At 38.4% G+C, this 15226-nt stretch overlaps 1 protein-coding gene across 2 annotated transcripts in view; it reads left to right on the top strand.

Annotated features, from left to right (window-relative positions):
- The first annotated feature begins 2406 nt into the window (after nt 1-2406).
- BBS4 (Bardet-Biedl syndrome 4) overlaps nt 2407-15226 on the top strand; it is a 56805-nt gene continuing 43985 nt past the window's right edge. The window contains exons 1-2 of one of the 2 annotated variants that reach the window (XM_058737125.1): nt 2407-2486; nt 10017-10068. In XM_058737125.1, the coding sequence (XP_058593108.1) occupies nt 2463-2486; nt 10017-10068 (76 nt within the window). In that variant the 5' untranslated portion in view covers nt 2407-2462. Of the gene's footprint in view, nt 2487-2662; nt 2936-10016; nt 10069-15226 lie in introns of those variants that run through there. The other variant, XM_058737124.1, reaches the window with a different exon arrangement.

Here is a 15226-nt window from a genome sequence, read left to right as displayed (position 1 = left end):
ATCAAATCTTGTTTGCAATATCCTTTAGTCTCTCCTAGATGATCAATTCTTGTCCCTCCTCTTGATTCATTTTCCACTCATTAGCTAACATGAACTCTTTATTTTTTTAAACTTTATTATTATTTCTAGTATCTCTGCATCTAACATGGGGCTCAAACTCACAACCCCGAGATCAAGAGTCACATTCTCCACAGACTGAGCTACCCAGGCGCCCCTAACAGGAACTCTTTAAATGTTAATTCTGACCATGTCACTCTTTGCTCAGAACTCTCTAGTGCCTTCCCAATCCCCTTAGAATAAAATCCCTCATGTGAGCTCTGTGGATCTACACCACTAGTCTCTCCTACCTCTCCACCTCTTGTAAACAACTCCCTTCCCCTTTCTTCTTTCTAGCCACACTGGTCTTTTTGTGCTACAAATTGGCCAAACTTCTTCCATCCTCAGGGCCTTTGCACAAACTCTTCTTTTGCCTTAGGATTCTTCCCAGGCCTGCCCCCTTCCTCAGCCCCCTCCCCAAGCTAATGCCTTATCCCCTAGATTTCATTTTAAAATCTCTTACCCAGAGAAACTTCTCTGTCCAAGCAAGTCTATATTGGATCTCCCTGTTATTTACTTTTTCTATTCTATATTTCTTATTAGCACTTACCATGATTCTAATTACATAGTTATGTAGTTCTTTTCATTTAATTTTATTTTTCTCTAATTGGAATAGGTAATACATCCATTTGATACAAAATTCAAATTGTACACAAGGTATAGAACAAAAAGTCTCTTCTCTTCCCTGTCCCTTTGCTCTCCAGTTGTTCTCCTTACAAGTTTAGCATTTTGAATATACTTCCAGAGATATTTTCTGAGTACACAAGCAATTATATACATAATATTCCTCTTGATTTTTTCCTTCTCCTCATTTAACAGATATTATATACATTTTTTGCACTCTGGTTTTATCTGTTAATAATGTATCTTGGCAATTCTTTTATGACAATATGTAAATAGTTGCCTCTTTTTCATGTGCCAGATAATATGGACTTACCATAAATTTTTAACCTCAATCATTAGGCATTGAGGTTGTTTTCAGGCTTTGGTTACTACAAACAATGCTGCATTGAATAATTTTGTATGTAAAGTCATTTCCCACAAATATACCTATAGAATAAAATCCTAGAATTGAAATAAGGGAATTAAAGTTTATGCGCATTTTAAATTTTGGTAGTTATTTCCAAACTGCTCTCAATGGAGGTTGTATCAATTCACATTCTCACTAGCCACAGATGAAGAATGCATGTTTCCTCACAACTATGTTAGTGAAATTTTTTCTTTGCCAATGTAAGAGGTGTAAAGTATCTCTTGGAAACTTTAATTCGCATGTTCTTTCTTCCTTGCAAAGTTGTATTTTCATGTTTAACAGCCATTTGTATTTCTTATTTAGTGAACTGTTTGTTCATAAATTTTGCTTGTATTATTGTCTGACTTCCTCTCTCTACTTTAAGGTTGGTGCTGTGGGTGCCGGGATCCTGTTATAGTTGTGTTCATTACATAGTTAGTTCCAGGTACTAGGGATGAATGAAACCCAAAATGATTGGCTCATGTCAGGCAGTAGTCAAGTTCACAGCTATGTTTGACTCCAAAGCCCACACCTATTTCCACGATCACTCACAAAAAGACTAATCATTTAGTTCACCATACCAGGGGCCGGATGGGTAATGTCAAACGGCTGAAGTGTGCCAGGACATGGACTGTGGCAACATGGCGAACCTATCTTCAGTTGCAACGTTTTTCAGATCCGTTTTATTGCCATTTAGGAATGGAAGCCCATTGTCGGATGTTTATATGCCCCCGAGGCCGGGTTTCTGGCTTTCCTGCGAAATCTCCTTTTTAAAAAAATTATTTCCCATCAAAACAAGACTTGCTCCAACACAGCCTACCGGCAGCGGGTTTGCAAATTCTGGCGTAAACAAGAGGGGGGGGCTGATGAGGCGAATACCTCAGTTGGACAGTGACAGCTAAGAAAGGAGATTTTTATGAATGTCTAGAACGGGGCTCTCTGCCCTAGTGTTTGGGGACCGGAATTCCCGGAAGGCTTGAAATAAACGCAAAGTGGCGTCGGTACTGGGCAGGGCTAGGCGCCGGGAGGACTGCGCGGCCTTCCCAGCTGTGTCCGGCAGTTCCAGCCAGCGAGGCCCCGGGTTTCTCCAGCAGTTTCCAAGACAACGGCGTGGGAGTGGTGATGGGGTTGCCCCGGATGAAGAGAACTGCCTAGGCATTCCTTCACCGGGTCGATCACCGCCACTTCAGTGGAGCGAGACCCAACCCTTTCCAGGTTCCCCGAAAACCCTCTCAAACGAGACGTTCAACCCCCCGATCTATTTCCTTCCCCGCTCAGGCCCCTCCTACCATTTCCGTTTGCCTGGTTGTCTGGGAGACGGCCAATTTCCGGCCGGGAAGTGGTGGGTGGGGCCAAGATGGCTGAGGAGAGACTCGCGACGGTGAGCGTAGAGATTCTCCTTAGGGTCCCGGCCGCTAGGCGGGGCAGGGCCGGGCCGGGCCGGGCCGGGCGGAGCAGAGTGGCGTGTTAGGCTTGCGGGCGACCCGTGTCCCACGCAGCTGCCCCTGGGGAAGTGCGGAGCCGGCTCTGGAGCTGCTCGGGGTGCGCGGGGCGATACGGACTCCCTCAAGGGAGCTGGTCCGCCTGGGGCAAGGCTGAATTCTTTGCAGTGCTGGGCCTGGGCTAGGATTGGAGTCCTTCTTGGGGTGCGCCGGACGGAGAAGGGAGATATTCATCAGAAATGGCTCTTTTGCTAGTCCCATCTTCTCTGTCTCACGAGGTTTGGAAAGGAAGCACTACCATTTGTGCAGAGACAATTGTGTTAATCCCTTGGATTAGGGATTGAATATGACTAAGCTTCGAAGCTTTCGGCGTCACTGCCTTCTGCCGGTGGGTCGGGACCATGTTTTCTCTGTTGTGATTAAGTTTAGGAATAGTGCTGTTTGGGGATTCAGCTGAGGCTTGAGTTAAGGCATTGATTAAACTCCGCAGAGCTGCTCTTACAAAGTAACCCAGATGAATGCGGGATCACCCAGTGGTAGTTGTTTGTGAGGTGTATATATTTATAATTGGATCTGATTTCTGTAAAGTTAGCGTGAAACCTTGTCTACTTTGTTTTAGCGTTGGGTTTCAAAGCATGGTCCTCGCATTTGTTAGAATGACTTTATTTATTTATTTTGGAATTTACTGCCCTTTGAAAAACGCCCTGGGAGACATGGGAGACAAAACGTGGGAGACAAACACAGCAGGTTTTGGCTGACTGTTTTACGATTTGGTTTTGGCTTTTGAAGAGCAAGACCAATGTCTGTCAGGGGGACTTGTTTTCTGTTCTCATTTCTAGAGAAGTCAAATTATTTTTAGTGTAATCGTACAACTCAGTACAGAGAAGGAGGCCCAAGGCAAAGACTTTTGTTAAGCCTCAAGTTAAAAAGAAAAAAAGGGGCGCCTGGGTGGCGCAGTCGGTTAAGCGTCCGACTTCAGCCAGGTCACGATCTCGCGGTCCGTGAGTTCGAGCCCCGCGTCAGGCTCTGGGCTGATGGCTCAGAGCCTGGAGCCTGTTTCCGCTTCTGTGCCTCCCTCTCTCTCTGCCCCTCCCCCGTTCATGCTCTGTCTCTCTCTGTCCCAAAAATAAATAAAAAAAAAAAGAAAGAAAGAAAAAAAAAAGAAAAAAAAATTCAATAGCATGGTAGGTGTTACTAGGTTTTAGATATTAGAAACATCAAAGGAAATACTTCAACTACATAATCTTAAATGTAAGGTGTAATGGTAACACGACACTGCTACAAATAGAGTTTATTCTCCTGTGTTGGTTGCAGGCAGAGAGATTGGTGTTCATAAACAGAATATGAACTTGATTTCTGTGATTTTAGAATTTAGAATTTTAGAGTCTATTAGTGTTTTAAAGAGAATGGCTGTTTCAACATGACTGTAGCACTTGAGCCTGAAGTTAACTGATTATTTTCATTATTGTCAAGTTTATTGCTAGCAGTGTCATATTTGTACTAATTTCATCTTTTCATGTTACCACTGCATGGAAATTTGAATTTCTGGCCTTTTTGGGAGTGATCTGATATGTTGTAATAAAATTAAAAGGGCCCAACAGTCTCCTTCACTCAGTCAACAGACCTGTAACCCATTGAAATAAAAGCAAAACATAAGCATAAACTATAAGGGTATTCATTGCAGTATTGTTTACAGTGGCAAAATACTGAAAACAAGATGAATGCCCATAAATAGGGTAATAGATGACTTCTGATACTTCCATTCTGAGGAATATATGTTTTTAAAGTTTATTTATTTTGAGAGACAGAGCGTGAGTGTGCAAGTGGAGGAGGGCAGAGAGAGAATCCCAAGCAGGCTCTGCACCATCAGCGAGGACCCCAACGTGGGGCTCCATCTCAGGAACAGTGAGATAATGACCTAAGTTGAAACCAGGAGTCCAAGGCTTAACCGACTGAGCCACCCAGCCCCCTGAGGAGTATTATGCAGGCATTAAAAAGTGTCAGAACCATACGGGTACCTGGTTGACTCAAAGGAGAGTGCAGCTCTTTTGAGAGAATCCCAAGCAGGCTCTGTGCTGTCAGCTTGGAGCCTGATTAAGGGCTCAATCTCACAAACCATGAGATCTTGATCTCAGGGTCCCGAGTTTGAGTCCCATGTTGGGTGTAGAGATTACTTAAATAAATAAAACTTAAAGAACTATATATGTTGACATGGATGCTATACATTTTTCAAAAGCTAGATGCGGAGTGCAGTGTTAACAAAATTTAACTGAGTAGACTTCAAAGGTCCTCCTATTGGCTTTATTCAATGATTCATGAATCAGGCGGCATTCATTCTAGCAGACAGGAACTCCGAAGAGCTGTACAAAATGAAAGGTTTTCATAGGTAGAAAGGAGTGGGAATAAGGAGGTTATACTAGACAAGAAGGTTGGTTATTGCAAGATCACTTTCCTTTAGGTGATGGCGGGGGCGGCGGGGTTGTCTATCAGGCATATTACCTCACCAGTACTGATTGGGCGATTTCTGATTGACTGGTTTAGGATTCTGTTCTGGAAGAGGCAGAAAGAATAATTAAGTCTTGGTTTGTTGACATGGGACTTAGCATAAACAACTCCATTTTGGGCCTTTTTTTTTTTTTTTTAAACAGGTGTATAGTGTGTGATCTTAATTTTGTGACACAAAGAAAAACTACATAGATCTGTAGACACAGATATATAGATGTGAGGGAGAGAAGACTGGAAGACTTAACAGAAGTTTGAACAAATGCATAAGTAAAAATCTAAGAATGCTGTTGTAAAGGCCTTGAGGCCAGGAGACATCCCACTAAAATGGAGTAAAACTAGGCCAGTGTGGGACACACAGAATTTCGAATATGCTACCTAAACTACCAAAGATTATTACTAGTTCCTTAGGAAAACTGGGGACTGGGCATTTGTATTTTATTTAAGATTAGGGGTGCCTCAGTGGCTCAGTCAGTTGAGCCTCCAGCTCTTGATTTCTGCTCGGGTCATGATGTCACTGTTAGTGGGATTGAGCACTGACAGCACAGAGCCTGCTTGGGATTCTCTCCCTCTCTCTGTCCCTCCCCTACTTGCACGTGCATGCTCTCTCTCAAAAGAAATAAATAAACTTTAAAATAAAACAAAAAGTAAAAATAGCTTTGTTGAAAAAAAATAAAAACAGCTTTGTTGAGGTATAATACACATACCATAAAATCTACCCATTTTAAGTGTACAGTTTGATCAGTTTTGGTAAATTTATATACTTGTACAACTGTCACCACAATCCACTGACCTCCATCACTCCAAAAAATTCCCTTGTGTCCATTTGCAACCACTTTCTACTCTTCACCCCAGCTGACCGCTGATCTGCTTTCTGTCTCCAACGTTTTGCCTTTTCTGCAATTTCATGTGATCACACACTATGTAGTCTTAATGTATCTGAGTTTCACTTAGCATGCTTTTTTTTTTTTTTAAGTTTATTTATTTTTGGAAGAGAACACAAGCAGGGGAGGGGCAGAGAGAGAGAGGGAGACACAGAATTTGAAGCAGGCTCCAGGCTCTGAGCTGTCTGCCCAGAGCCTGATGTGGGGCTTGAACCCATGAGTTGTGAGATCATGACCTGAGCTGAAGTCAGATGCTTAACTGACTGAACCACCTAGGACGCCCCCACTTAGCGTGGTTTTGAGGCTCATTTATATTGTACATTGCAATTGTACATTGTATATTGGACATCTTCAACTTCATTACTTGTGGGAAACTCGCAGGTGGTTATAACAATTTATGCGTCTACCATCAGTTCCTGTTACTTGCATCCTTGATATTGTTATAGCTTTAAATTCTGTCAGTATAGTGGATATGAAATTAAATCTTAATGTGATTTTATTTTATTTTTTATTTTATTTAAAGGATTTATTTATTTATTAAAAAAAATTTTTTTTAACGTTTATTTATTTTTGAGACAGAGAGAGACAGAGGATGAATGGGGGAGGGTCAGAGAGAGGGAGACACAGAATCTGAAACGGGCTCCAGGCTCTGAGCTGTCAGCACAGAGCCCGACGCGGGGCTCGAGCTCACGGACCTCGAGATCATGACCTGAGCCGAAGTTAGCTGCTTAACTGACTGAGCCACCCAGGCGCCCCTGTTTATTTATTTTAATGTTTGTTTATTTTTGAGAGAGAGGGAGAGCGTGAGTGGGAGAGGGGCAGAGAGAGAGAGAGAGAATCCGAAGTAGGCCCTGCATGACAGCAGAGAGCCCAATGTGGGGCTCAAACTCACAAACTGTAAGATCATGACCTGAGCCAAAGTCAGATGCTTAGCTGACTGAGCCACACAGGTGCCTCGTAATGTGATTTTAACTGACATTTACCTGATTGTTAATGAGGTGGAGCATCATTGGTTGTCTCTTTTCCTTTTCTCTGCAGTGCCTCTTTCAAATGTTTTACTTGTTTTTCTACTTCACTGTTTTTCTCATTTTTTTTTTTTTACTCTTTTCTTTATGTATTTATTTTTGGTCGTTATTTGTAGTTTCTGGCTGTTAATCCTTTGTCTTTTTTTTTTTTTGGTTTTGTATTGCATATATCTTCTCTTAGTTTTCTATTATCACTTCCTTTTTGAAACAGGATTTCTTAATTTTAATGTAGTGAATATTTAGATCTTTTCTCAATTGGGTTGTGCTTTTATATCTTATTGAAGTAATCCTTCCCTATCCTATCATTTTTTGTAGAGGTTTTTTCCTAAAGGTTTTTAAATTTGCCTTGTCCATTTTAAGTTTGTTTGTTTCAATTTATTTTGAGAGAGAGCACAAGCCGGAGAGGGGCAGAGAGAAGAGACAGAATCTCAAGTAGGCTCCACACCATCAGTGCAGAGCCTGATGTGGGGATTGATCTCACAAATCGTGAGATCATGAACTGAGCTGAGATCAAGAGTCAAATGCTTAACCAACACTGCAATACCTAGGCACCCCTTGCCTTGTCCATTTTAGTCTTCCATCTATTTTAATTCATTTTCATTTTCCTGCTAATTCTTTTCCTCTTTTCTGGGTGGGGGGGGGGGGTGGGGGAGATGAACAGAGGAAGACAGAGAATCCCAAGCAGGCTCCACACCCAGTGTGGAGTCCAAAGTGGGGCTCTATCTCACAACCACGAGATCATGACCTGAGCCAAAGTCAAGAGTCGGACACTTAACTAACTGAACCACCCAGGCACCCCTAAAACTTCTTCTCTTGAAGTCTGTTTTGTTTAATGTTAATATTGCTACTTTAGCTTTATTTTCATTTCTATTTTCCTAATGTATCTTTTTACTTTTTCTTTGCCTTTATGTTTTAGTTTTTAATTTTTTTTTAAAGTTTATTTATTTTGAGAGAGATCAGGGGAGGGGCAGAGAGAGAGGCTCCGCACTGTCAATGTAGAGCCCGACACAGGGCTTGAAGTCACGAACTGTGAGTTGGATGCCTAACCAACAAGTGCCCCTTCTTTGCCTTTATGTTTTAGATGTGTCTTTATAGAAGTAACATTCATCAAGATTTTAAAAAACATCCATCCTGATCATTTAACTGGAGAATTTCATTTTTTTCCCTTCATTTTCTTTTGTTTGTTTTTTTTTGCTGAGTTTCTTTTTGTCTCTCTCATTTCATTACTTGTAGGTTATATACTCTATTCTTTAGTCTTCCTTTAGTGAGTACCCATTTTTTAATACATATTTAACTAAAAGTTCAAACTCAAAACTGAATAATGTAGGGATTATCAAATGCGTTATTACCCATCCCATTGCCTTCTGCCAGTTCATGATATTGTTGTTTACAGATTATACTTTTGTTTGCTTTATTCAGTCAGTAGATGTTTAGAATACTTATGTATTTTACCAATTCCTTTGCTCCTTCCACCTTCTCATTATGGGGTTATTTTCCTTTTTCCTAAAATTATAAAGTTTTTTTAAATTTTTTTTTTTTTTTTTAAGTAATCTCTACACCCAGTATGGGGCTCAAACTTACAACCCCAAGAACAAGAGTCTCATGCTGTACCGACTGAGCCAGCCAGGCACCCCTTAAAGTTTATTTAATGAGTCTAAAACTCTCAAATTTTATTTGTCTGTAAGTCTTTATTTGCCATTGTTCTTGAGAGTTGTTTTTTTTTTTTTTTTTTTAAGTTTATTTATTTAGTAATCTCTACACCCAACATGGGGCTCAAACTCATGACCCGGAGATCCAGAGCCACATGCTCTTCCGACTGAGCCAAACAGGAACCCCCAAAATTAGTTTTGAGGTGTAATAGTTTAGATCTGAGTTGGCAAACTGTTTTTGTAAAGGGCCAGTAATAAATATTTTGGGCTTGTGGGCGAGGCTCTGTCACAAGTTAACTCAGTTATGCATTTATAGTGTGGAAGCAACCATAGACTGTATATAAACGTGTGTGTGGCTGTATTCTGATAAAATTTTGCTTATAGACACTTGAATTTGAATTTTATGTAATTTTCAGGTGTTACAAAATATTAAAAAATTTAAAAACTATTAAAAATGTAAAAAAAATTCTTAGTTTGTGGGCCATATAAAAATGGGCTGGATTTGTTTGCCCTGTGGGCCATAGTTTGCTGACCTTGTATTTAGATTAACACTCATTTTACTTAGCACCTGAAACATGGGAGCGATTTTTCTTATAATGTCTTTATGTGATATTATTTCCCATTTTTAGTTGTTGAGACATCAGCTGTCAATCTAATTGTCCTTTCTGTGTAGGTTAGCTCATGATACTTTTTTCCTTTGGTTGCTTTTAAGAACTTCTTATTATCTCTAGTGCAGGTCCTTGTGATGTAGACAAGCGTGGATTTATTTTCATTCAACCTGGTCAAGATTGGTTGAGCATTCTGAATCTAAAGATTAGTATCTAACATTACTTCTGGAAATTTTCTCAGCCATTGTTTTTGCTTATATCTTACTATATCATATATAATATAGGAGGTAGATAGAAGAAAAATCCATCTGAATATTTTCTGCAAAGTTATGGTATAAGACCGTATTTATTATGTTCAATAATGTCACTTAAAAAGAAAAAAAAAAACCTTCCTCCTAGAATCGGGTGCTAGGCAATTTCTGTATTGATAACTGCATAAACTTCCTTTTGTCAAAGTTACTACTATTTTGTTTTGGTTGCTAAGCTATATGACATTAAGTATAATCCTAATGTGTAGTGTCCAGAGCTTAGTACATTTATTTGTGCACATTTTATGCATTATAATTATACATTACACATTAAATATGCATTATAAATATGCATATGTGTTATTAATAGTTTGGATAGCAAAAGTTATGACTTGACATTTGTTTTTTAAACTGCGTTAAAAATTCTTTGTACCTGTATGTAGTTAATGGATTAATTGCATGATTGGAGAGCTACTGATTATGGTTATTTGAATGCTTTTTTAAGTTAGCAAGGTTTATGGTGGTGCTTTAACGTAGATTTCTTTCTTTTCAGAGAACTCAGTTTCCTGCATCTGCTGAATCTCAGAAACCTCGACTGAAAAAAGGTTGGTGTGCAGTTTCACTGTGTGTGTATATTTGCACAGATTTTCTATTGATTCTTCTATATGCTTAGAGCTTTTAAAAATGAGTTTTGGGGGAAAGCAGTAATAGTCTTAACTATTCTGCCATATATAGCTTTTATTTTATGGAGTTGTTAGATATTATGGGATTGATTTTGCCTGTAAAATGTGTTAAATGGTGCCTTATTATTATGTAAGTGTGTATTAATTTTCTGCGTGTGGAAAAACCACTCTCAAGTTCCCAGAGTACCTATCAGGCCTCACATAATCTCATGTATATGTTAAATAAGTATGAGGTTTTATAAAAATTGAGTCTGTGAAGATGAAGTAAGGGTATATATACTGTAAAGAGCTGCATTTAAAAATCTGATAGAGATATGTTATATTTTATTTAGAGGAACAGAATTCCTTTATATATTAACTTACAGTCTTAGGAAGGTTTGCATCAGATCGTAGTTAACTATATTGGATATTCTCTCATGTTTAATAAACATATCTAATGCCTAACAAACTCATCAGGCATTAGAAAATACCCAATCTTTTTATTTAGCGGAAGAGACCATCTATTTTATTATTTACTCATTTGTTTATTATTTTCTAGATGAGGAAACCAAGGCTGAGTGGAAGGGACATGACTTTCCCAGGGTCATGGGTATAGTTCTTATCTGCATTATGAGTTATGGTTACCAGGCAATACATCCTTTTGCAAAAAGCGTTTTCCTTTTGTCTGCTAAGAATTTTACAGTTCATTTTACCACAATATTGTTTAGTTTACTTGGGGCATTTCTGTTTCTCTTTGAAATTATAATATAAATTGTTGGAAAATGTGATTGCCTTCAGAATTGGTTTTCAAAGAGTTTTTCAGGGATACATCTTTCATTGAAAGGGCAGTACATCTGTAATTTAGATTATTTGTGAAATTTAGGTGTTTATTCTAATATCTAACATAGTTGCTAATTTTTTTACATCATTTCTGGACATGAGAATTATATTGCTGTGATGTCTGTCACTTTGATTAATCGCAGGGGTGATTTGGCTGGTTAGGTGGGGCTAGTAGGTATTGTGATGGTCTCTCCAGTGTTCTTTCCATGCTTCCTCCAGAGTCAAATTCCATGGTTTGACTGACTTCCAGTCCAGGAGAGCTGTAATTAGTATATACCAATCAAAAATTGGCACATAACCAATTCAGGCTAATGAGTTGATAACTGTGGGGCAGAGTGTCACATTTGACAGTGCTATAGGGTCCCTTGCAATCCTTTCTCCCCATTTTCTGGTTCCTATTACTAAAGTTTAGTTTTTCCTGTTCTTGAACGCCTCATAGATGAGTACTTACTCAGTTCCAGGACCAGTGATAGGTATCTGGGATACAAAGATAGACAGGGCATAGATTCTGCCCTTAGGAATTGACAGTCTTCAGGTCATATAGAATATAAGCAAATTATTAAAAAAAATTTTTTTTAATGTTTATTTTTTTTTTGAGAGACTCAAAGCACGAGCAGGGAGGGGCTGAAAGAGACAGGGAGACACAGAATCCGAAGCAGGCTCCACCTGCTGTCAGCACTGAGCCCGATGTGGGGCTTGAACCCATGAACTGCAAGATCATGACCTGAGCCAACGTTGGACGCTTAACCGACTGAGCCACCCAGGCGCCCTGAATATAAGCAAATTATTGAAATATAGTATATGCATTCCAGTTTCTTCAACTCTTTTTATGTGAAATATCTAGAACTCTTTTGCCATTATTGCTTTTGTTCTCTGGTGAAATTCATTGGCCCCTTGGAAATATGAAGTTCAGGACTAAATAGAATATATCAGGTGTGAACAGGGCCAAGTGAAACATCTGGAAAATAAAAATCTCTTCACCTAGATCTTTTATTTCTTTTAGTCCAGCTCAAAGTCGCATTGCCTTTTGGGCAACTATTTTACACATTTGCAATACTATATTTTATAATTTCAGGAGTATCATTCATGTAGAATACAATGACTACAATATAAATGATACCTTTGGAGTTGTGCAAAGTGGTGACACAGGGACCTAAAATAATATTAAGGGTATAACCTCTTAACCTGCCCTTAATTTCCAGCTTCCATAACCCCAAATTTTATTTTGTCAATATGGTGAATTCCATCAATGAATTTTGGAATGTTGTTACCAACCTTTGAATTCCTGGGATAGACCCCACATGGTTATGATGTATTAACCTTTTTATGTTGCTGGATTCAACTTGCTAGTTTTTGTTACGAGGTTTTACATTTGGGGGTGCCTGGGTGGCTCAGTCAGTTAAGTGTCCGACTTCAGCTCAGGTCATGATCTCAGTTTTTGAGTTCAAGCTCTGCGTCAGGCTTTGTGTTGACAGCTTGGAGCCTGGAGCCTGCTTTGGATTCTGTGCCTCCCTCTCTCTACCCCTCCTCCACTTGCACTCTGTCTGTCTGTCTCTCTCTCTCAAAAGCAAATAAATATTTAAAAAATTTTTACAAAAAAAAAAAAAATAAAAGAATTTTTACTTTTGTTCATGAGGATGTTGATCTATAGGTTTTTGTTTTGTTTTGTTTTTTGGTATCAGGGTTGTGCTGGTCTCAAAACAAGTTGGGACTCTTCCCTCTTCTATTTCCTGGAGATTTTGTATAGAATTGGTGTTATGTCTTTCTTTTTTTTTTTTTTTATTTATTTTTGGGACAGAGAGAGACAGAGCATGAACGGGGGAGGGGCAGAGAGAGAGGGACACACAGAATCGGAAACAGGCTCCAGGCTCCGAGCCATCAGCCCAGAGCCCGACGCGGGGCTCGAACTCACGGACCGCGAGATCGTGACCTGGCTGAAGTCGGACGCTTAACCGACTGCGCCACCCAGGCGCCCCGGTGTTATGTCTTTCTTAAATGTTTGCTAGATTGTGACAGTGAAGTAATCTAGGTCTGGGTTTTTCTTTGTTGGAAGATTTTTAACTACAAACTCAATTTCTTTAACAGATCTGGGCTATTCAGGCTATACATACTTCTTTAGGGAGAGTTTTAGGTATTGTTTTTCTTTCAAAGAAATTTATCCATTTCATCTCAGTTATCAAATTTATTGGCATAAAAGTCATAATACTTCTATAGTTTCCTTTTAATGTCTGTAGAATATGTAGTGATATTCCCTCTGTTCCTGATTTTGCTGATTTATGTCTATCATTTTTTTCTTGTTCAGTTTGGCTAGAAATTTATCTATTTTATTGATTTTTTCAATATCTTTTTTTCTTGATCAGGTTGACTAGAAACTTATCCATTTTATTATCTTTTCAAAAAACCAGATTTTGATTGTATTGTCTCTTCTCTATTACTTTTCTGTTTCAATTTTGTTGATTTCTGCTCTTATCTAATACTGTGTTTAATTTGAAGTTTCTTGTTTCTTTTTGCAGTTTCTTAAGGTAGAAACTTAGATCATCCATTTGAGATTTTTCTTCTTTTCTGTTAAAAGCATTTAGTACTTTACATTTCCCTCTAAGCAGTGTTTAACTGGTTCATACACATTTCAAATGTTATATTTTAACTTTTATACAATTCTAAATATTTTCAGATTTTCTTTGTGTTCTCCTTTCCCATGCACAATTAAGAAAGGTATTGATTAATTTCCATATATTTGAGGATTTTTCCAGATTTTTTTTTCTTACTGGTTTCTAGTTTAATTCTAATTATGGTTAGAGACCATACTTTATATGGTTTGGGTTAAGGCCCAGAATGTGGTCTATGTTGATGAATATTCCATGTGCCTTGAAAAGAATGTGTATTCTCTTATTGGATGGAATAGTCTAGAAATGTCAGGTCAAGTTTGATAATATTGTTCTTCTGTGTACTTATTGATATAAATATTAATATCCTTACAAAGAAGATACTGATATTCGTAATGGAAGAAAAATATTGAATTATGCACCTGTAATTATGGGTTTGTCTCTTTCTAGTTCAAGACCTTTACTTTGTATATTTTGTTGAAGGTCTGTTGTTGGATGTGTATACATTTAGGATTTATTAAAAATTCACTCAATTCATTCAGAAGAGTGAAGTGACTCTTTTATCATTATGTAATGTCCCTCTTTTATTCCTGATAATATTCTTTCTTTGAAGTCAACTTTGACTAATGTTTTTGAGGATAATAGAGCTTGTATTTAAGTATAAAGTTCTGGGACTTTTGATAAATGAAATTAGTCAAATTAGCCACCACCACCATCACAATCAAGATATAGAACAGCTAGGGGTGTCTGAGTGGCTAAGTCAGTTTAACATCCTACTCTTGATTTCAGCTCAGGTCATGATCTCATATTTTGTGGGATCAAGCCCCACGTGGGGTTCTGCGCTGATGGTGCAGAGCCTGCTTGGGATTCTCTCTTTCACCTCCCCTGCTTGTGCTCTCTCTAAATAAATAAACATTTGAAGAAAGAAAAGGGGAAAAAAGGTATAGAACAGCTTAATCACCCTCAAAAATTCATCTTGACTTTGTAGTAAAGAATGTGGTCTATGTTGGTGAATATTCCAACTTCGACTTCCAATTGCTAGCAGTCATTGATTGTTTTCTTCTTATAGTTCTGTCTCTTCCAGAATGTCATTTAAATTAATCATACATTATGTAACCTTTTGAATGGCTTTTTTCACCTAGTATAATGTTTTTAAGATTTATCCATGTTGTCGTGTGTCTGAATTTCTTTTATTGAGTAGTATTCAATTGTATGTTTATACTGTAGTTTATTCATTCATTTACCAATTGAAGGACTTATGAGTTTTTGGCTAATACAGATACAGCTGTGGGGAGTGGGGCGGGGGGACAGAAAAACAACCCCAAAATCAAAAAAACAAATACAGCTGCTATAAACATTTGCCTAGAGGGTTTTGTGTAAACATGTTTTTATTTCACTTATCAAGTGCTTTGGAGTGGCATTTCTGGGTAGTATTATATGTTTAGTTTTATTAGAAATTACCAAACTGTTTTCCAAAGTAGTTGAACCATTTTGTATTTCCTTCTACAAAGTATGAGTGTTTCTTATACATCATAAATGATTTGGGGGAAATAGTCTCTCCTTTTTTATTTTCTGGAAGGGTTTCTGGAGAATGGACTAATTTCATCCTTAAACGTTTGTTGGAATGTTTCTGTGAAGCCACCTGGGTCTGGAGTTTT

Source organism: Neofelis nebulosa, chromosome 7, assembly GCF_028018385.1.
Source record: "Neofelis nebulosa isolate mNeoNeb1 chromosome 7, mNeoNeb1.pri, whole genome shotgun sequence".
NCBI lineage: Eukaryota > Metazoa > Chordata > Mammalia > Carnivora > Felidae > Neofelis > Neofelis nebulosa.
Note: the sequence above shows the minus strand (reverse complement) of the source record. Positions and strands in the feature narration are given on the sequence as shown.